The following is a 6,668-nucleotide window of genomic DNA, read 5'->3' on the forward strand; positions in this document are numbered from 1 at the left end:
ACTTCATTATCATATTCAAGATATCATCTCAAGGTGGCGTCTTGATCATCTGTACCAAGTTTGGTGTAAATCTGTCAAGCAGTTATTCAGATCTAAATTTTTTGAATTTATAGCGCCCCCTATCGGTAAAACCGCATAAAATTTAATACAATGTGGCAAAATCTCATCTACTATTGGGATCCAAATGCATTTTCCATAATCTTAAAGTAGTCATAGTTTACCGTTGTGCTAGCTAGCACTGCAGTGTTTGGTATTTCGTAAATCGCGCAAATTTCGAAATTTTTAAAACTTTCACATCATCACTTCAGCAGATCGGTTTATAGATGGTATGTACCAAGTTTCACGTTGATCCAGCTTTTCATGTGGGAGTAGTATTCGAAAGTAGGTTTTGCCTTTATCACGCTATAGCAAAAAATCTAGTTAGGCGGAAGTGGGCGTGGCCAATGTACAAAAGATGCAGAATCATCCATAGTTTCAGGTGCCATCAAGATTTTGAGCGTAGGACTTACGGTTTAGGAGTTATTGGCAGAAACGCATTGTCCTTTGTTATAGCGCCCCCTAGGCATGGGACGAAATTATTTTTTTTTCTGAGTAGCGGTAGGGTTTTCCTATCAGACTGCCTGGTTGGCTTTTCCGCAGGAGTTTCTTGTTTTTCTGGGCAATGCGTTTTACCGGAGAAGAATAAAAATAACAAATTTTGAAAAATCGGTACAAAAACAATAGGGTTCCCTGCTCCGCTGGGAGCAGGCGAACGGCCATGCCTTGCATTGGCCGCTCGCTTGCTTCCAGGTATAAGGTATAATTTGTCTTGTAAAGAAAATACTGTAATTATATTTCTGTAAACTTTTTTGGAGGGTGTTATCTTCTAGACTATCAAAAACAGAAAGAGAAAGCTTTCTCTTGGTGCTTTTTGGGGAAAAAAATGATATTAGATTTTTTTTTAGTTTGTTTTACTGTGAACATTTTTATTGTAAACGTGTAGTTAAAGTTTTCATTTAAACTGAATTTTCTGTTGTTAATTTTAGATCTTAGAGAGAAACCAAAATTGGAGAAAGTCAGAATTGGCAGGTCAGAGCTTTACAAAAACAGGAAACTGATTAGTGCATATGTGGCTTAGACACGTGGTATAATGTGGATGAACCTTTGCTGTCACTTTTAATAAACTGATGATGATGAAACAGGTGTTCATCTGAAATTCTTGTTTATTCAAGAAAACTTAAAGTACACTATATATACCTAAAACTACATCTAATAAATGACCTAATACATGATGAAAGTACCTTCACCTTTGACACTTTTCAAACTGTGCTACATTTGGCACAGATAGTTGAAACAAATATCCCCATCCAGTGACATGATTCAAAGACTAAATTGGAGCTTGAGGGGAGACCTCTTTAAATGTGAAGAGCGCTCTGGGTGTCATTGTTGAGGCCTAAATCTGGTAAAAGGAAATTCTCAACTAAAATAGAGGCATATAATATACCCTACTCCCCAAGTGTTGCTGTGGAGGTCACTTCAATAGTTGGTAAAGGCCAGGGACGGTGTCTTATGACCCCTCCCTGAAGTCATGCCATGTTTTCCAAAGCTGCACGCAGTTTCCTTGAATAGTCAGTCAAGTTTACTCAGGGAGCTTTACTGTTCATTTAAAGGTTTTTATACATTTCTGCAGCGACAACAAAATATGCAGTCATGCTAAAACGTTTCTACTAGCAAATTATCTAAAAAGACTTCCTGCCAACACCTGAAATGTTTCTTTTATTTTTATGTAAATGAAGCTAGCATGTTACTCTCTTTTCACAAAAGAGAGAATGATCAAAACACACTCGCAGACAGAAATGCTACTCAGCTGTAAATATTTCATACACCCTGTCAGAGAATTTAACACCTGTGTTGAATCTACATCAGCATCTGCTAAGTCAGTTCACTTGGGTGTGTGTGTGTGTGTGCGTGTGTGTGTGTGTGTGTGTGTGTGTGTCGGTGGTGGGGGGAGATCTTGAAGATCTTCAACAAGTTTGAGATAAGGCAGGGTAATGAACTTCCTAGCAGCTGTTCCACACGGTTTCAGTGTTTCCCTCAGAGACTTTCTGTGCTTTCAGATGCAGAACTCTGCTAGACAGGTAATTAGCCTGATTTTCAAAGCTATGGCTGTTGAGTACTAAAATATAGAATAAAAAGGGGGAAAACACTTTCTGTTCATGTCGAAAGTGACATTTCCTTTCTTACTCATGTGTGTCGATCATTAATTACACGTTCTTTGTCATACTATATTATAAGCTGCACATTTTACGTGCAATTTCTCGGTTTTTGTTGTCTCTGAAACAGCCTCCCTGTTTGTTTACATCCTCATGTCTACCACTGACAGTCTGATTTAGTGTCTTTAACGACTCAGGCATAAAGATACGCTGAGTCTACAGACAAAATAAAACTTTAAAAATGCCAACTGAGTGATGATGGTGATATCCGAGCAACAGATTAAATACATTTTTTTCTTTTCCTTCTCTTTATGTCAAACTCTCATTTTTTTTGCAGAGGTTGTTGAACCTGTAAAGCTATTGATAGAATTTTGTCAGTACTAAAATTGTATGCTAAAAACATTTTCCAAGATAAAATGGTTGTCATCTTGGTACAGATTTACTGTACCGCTGCTGAAAAGGTACAGATAAGTCACATACTTAATGTTATGTGGCTTTCCACCCCCACTGACTTTGCATTGGCTCTGAGAGTTTTAATTATTTATAAGTTTATTTCAGCCCACGCTGTGGATCATAAATCTTAATCCAATATGTCCCAAGTCTTCTTTATTTTCATGGCATGGAGGCCAGGACATGGGGACAGGGATCTAGAGAGGATTTGTCTTATTATAAGGGTGATTTTCAGTGGAACGTGTCACTTCCTATGTTGAAGTCTTTGGGTGTGGATTGAAATTACTGCCTCAGTTTAAATTTTAAAAATGTAAACACAAGGCACAATGTGTTTGGGCATCCCTTATCTTGCAATTAAAGCTCACTTCAATCCCAAGATTTTAGCTTGATTTGCTCATTATCAAATGAAAACTCTGGTGTTTAAAAGGTGTCTCTCAGCCAGCCATTAAAGCAATATTATCATTTATTATTACGAAGAATAAATCTAACAAGTGATGTCTGGTTTCTTTTCAGTTTGCCTTTTATGTGACAATTTTTGAGTCACTGTGTTTTTAAGAGTTATTTAAAGATGAGAAAATTAATCATGTCAGCATGTCCAGTCGAGGTTTTTGTATCTCACAGGAGACAAACTGCTCTGATGGACTGGAAAAACTTCACAGAGCCGTTATGGTTCAATTTGGCCTCACAGTGTTTCTTCTGGACACAGTGATGAGAGAAATTATGATCATGAATCACACCATCGCCTCCAACCATTGACCAGAAAACTGTCATGTGCTTGACTGACTGCTCTGGAGCGGTGCCAAAGTCAGGATGGGAGTGTCAGCTCTGCAGAAGCAAGAGGAAACTTTCCGGTTAAAAGTGCCAGAATACAGAATGATTTATCGTCATGGGGATGGCAAAAAAGTGGTAAAGCTAAACATGATACACTGGGGTGGGGGCAACTTGATGAACTTACATGGAGGGGAAAAGGAAAGTGCAAAAGGTCATTGGTTACTGCAGAGTATTTTTAGCTGTTAGCTTAGGGCATAATATGGCTGCTATTAAATGAAGCAGCTCATATGAAGTTTCAACTCAACTCGCATGTAAAGAAATAGAACATTAGTTCATATTTCTAAAACAATATACCATTGCAGGGTAAAACATGTTGCCGTCCCTGTTATTAATACACATAAAGTAGGTAAGAATAATTTATTTATTTATATCAAGAATAGAATTATCAGTACCATTTAGGGCCTAAAAACCTACATTCTTGCAGCATGTTATAATTTAATTACCCTGAAAGGAAACAACACTTTTGCTCCATCTCTTAGTGTTAAACATTAATGTTCCTTAACGTTATGGAACATTGCGTATGAATAGTGCAAGCAAAGGACTTTGCTGCAGAACATTGAGTTTTGAATCACATTCATTATGACCTCCTCTGAGGATGTGCGAGTCCTTGCTTATCTCTTTGAATGCCTTAAAGCAGAGATAAAAGAAGAAAGAAAGTTGCAATTCGACAACTGTGTGGTCATTTTCCTCATCTCTGCTTTATGCAACTTTAATAATACATTTGAATAAATTTTAGTGGATGTTAAAAAAAACCTGAATGGTGGAACTTGGCCCCCGAAACTCCTCTCAGTTCATACAAATTGCATACTCAGGAGTAAGCAATCAAAATATCTCCATATATAAAGCAACTCTTTTAATGTTTAAGCTTCCTTTTTTTGTTTTACAGAAAGGTTTATATTTATGCAAATAAGCCCTGTCCATTTTCCCTTTGCTCACCTGGCAGCAAGTACACATGACTATGTTAAAGATAGCTAGTAGTGTGTTGTTGATATGGTGTCTGTAAGTTCTGACAGAACCAACACAAATAGCCCTGGAAAAATTATTGAGTATTATTGACACAATCATAGTTAAACTTCTGATCAATGCTCAGCTGTATCTTTGATTGCATATTTACTTACAGTATTTATTTAGACACATCATTTTTTTAAACTGCTGAGCAGCTTTAAAGCTTTGCAGTTGAGTTTGGTTTAAAAGGACTGAGCATCAAGTGGGGCTAAGAGAAACAATATTAAATTACTGTCATAAAAAATTACCTACATGCAACCAAGTTCATTTAATTTTGGTAAGTGGTTCACTTTTATATGGCGCCTTTCTAACTTCTCCAAGTTCTGCAAAGCACTTTACAAAGTTTCACACCCATTCTCTCACACACTAATACAGTGTCTTCTGTCATAAATTTTTACATTCTTCATAAAGCACTTTTCTATTTTCACTCATTTACCAATAAGCATATTGGGGCAATGAGGGTCAGCGTCTTGTCCAGGGACACTTCGACACCCTGCATGGCCTGGGGATTAAACTCTCGACCCTCTGATTGGAAGATAACCTTCCCACTACTGGGCCAAGCCGCCCCCCTCTATCATCCCCTGTCAGAATCTGATTTATTCTGGCTTTAGAAGAAGATATTTGGAAGTTTAAAAAACGTACAAAACTCATATGCTGTGATGGATAGGTTTAAGGATTTTAGGAGTGGAAAGTTGAGCTTAAATACAGCTTTTATGAGGAACTAACATTCAGTCAATGATACCAAATCTTTAAGTGTAAAATAAATAATAGATTATTTTTCATGTAGATGTTGCATTTTAAGCCTTTAATTCTGCCTTTACTTTTGCCTGTTCATACCACAACATGAGTTATTGACTGTAAACAGAAGTCAGATGTTTTTAGAGCTCTTAACATATAAGCTGCACTGAGACATATTACTTACAGTTTACTGAAGTAACTTAACTACTCTGCAGGCTTTGCTGTGTAGTACTGATGTCATTTACACATGTAGTGTCATGATGCAACAACAATGGCAAATGTGAGCATTTATGGGCTCTGAAATATTTTTTTCTAGACAAAACAATGTAATGTTTATCAACTTTACTTTTAGTTGGATTAACAGTGAACCATTCATGTCAAATCAGTGTTGGCTTTGTTTTTATTGTAATTTTAAAGTATTTTAAATGCATTTTTGCATGTTTACTGAACAAAGTAAAAATATTGTATTTTATTTCTTCTAAATTGCATCATTTTTATTTTTGTTTATTCTTACCTATGTCACACAAACATAACCTTTGCTTCCAAATAGGGAGAAGACAGATGAAATATTAGCAACTGCAACTTGTAAACACGTCACACGTCTGCAGCTTTTGTTTTCCTAAATGTAAATGAATGTATTTTAAGCTCGTTCTCCTCTCTCAAACATTTGATGCAATCCACTCAAGTCTGCAACATTTTAAAGTTATTTTTCAATCCCATTTACCTCAAACTAAAGCAGGCGGTCTAAATTTAAGCATCGACCCTGTGAGTGAAACCAAGTCTCCTGATTAATTACAATAAATTATGCTGTTATAACAAGTATCTGCATACCTTCAGGGACTGGCTCAGGCATGGTTATTCCTGTGTCTTCTCTTTTCTGCTGAAGGACTGGGGGGGCTTGTGGAGCTTATTCCTTTTATTTCTTCCCTCTCTGTGTTATTCAAAGCTTCTCTGGAACTCACGTCACCCACACCCTTCAGTGGAGCAGCAAGGAGGTCTGCGGAGACTGATGACGCCCTTTGAGGAGTTTAAGACGAGAAGCACTCAGAGCAAGAGCACGAGACAATGAGGTGATGGTGAAAAGGGTCTAACGCTTTTAAAGAATGAGGAATTTAATAGGTTGGCTAATTTAGTAGAGCTTTAATAGCAACTGGAAGAACGCAGAAGCCCCTGAGAGGACCATCAGCTGATCCAGTTTTTGACACTTTATCTGGTGTCTTGCTGTGCCAGACTAATTATCTCCCCATATCCTGGCACTAAGAGGAGGATCAACAAGTCTTTGCAAATAAACGTAAAACTCTGACAGACATGTAGCTCAGGCTGGAGAAGCAGACCACAGAAACTACACAGGCAGACACAAATTCATGAAAACATGTCTTTAACTGATATGCCTGACTTATAGTAAAGACCCATGTTTGAGACCTTGTCTGACTTGAGTTGTTTATTGATATT

The 6,668-nt window shown here is 37.3% G+C and overlaps 1 protein-coding gene across 4 annotated transcripts in view; it reads right to left on the reverse strand.

Annotated features, from left to right (window-relative positions):
• mybpc2b (myosin binding protein Cb) overlaps nt 1–6,322 on the reverse strand; it is a 23,475-nt gene extending 17,153 nt beyond the window's left edge. For 2 of the 4 annotated variants that reach the window (XM_017418442.3, XM_017418441.3), the window contains exon 1: nt 6,048–6,322. In XM_017418442.3, the coding sequence (XP_017273931.1) occupies nt 6,048–6,069 (22 nt within the window). In that variant the 5' untranslated portion in view covers nt 6,070–6,322. The remainder of the gene's footprint in view (nt 1–6,047) is intronic. The other 2 variants (XM_017418444.3, XM_017418443.3) reach the window with 2 other exon arrangements.
• Nucleotides 6,323–6,668: the final 346 nt, after the last annotated feature.

The sequence above is a fragment of the Kryptolebias marmoratus genome, linkage group LG17 (genome assembly GCF_001649575.2).
Source record: "Kryptolebias marmoratus isolate JLee-2015 linkage group LG17, ASM164957v2, whole genome shotgun sequence".
Taxonomy (NCBI): Eukaryota; Metazoa; Chordata; class Actinopteri; order Cyprinodontiformes; family Rivulidae; genus Kryptolebias; species Kryptolebias marmoratus.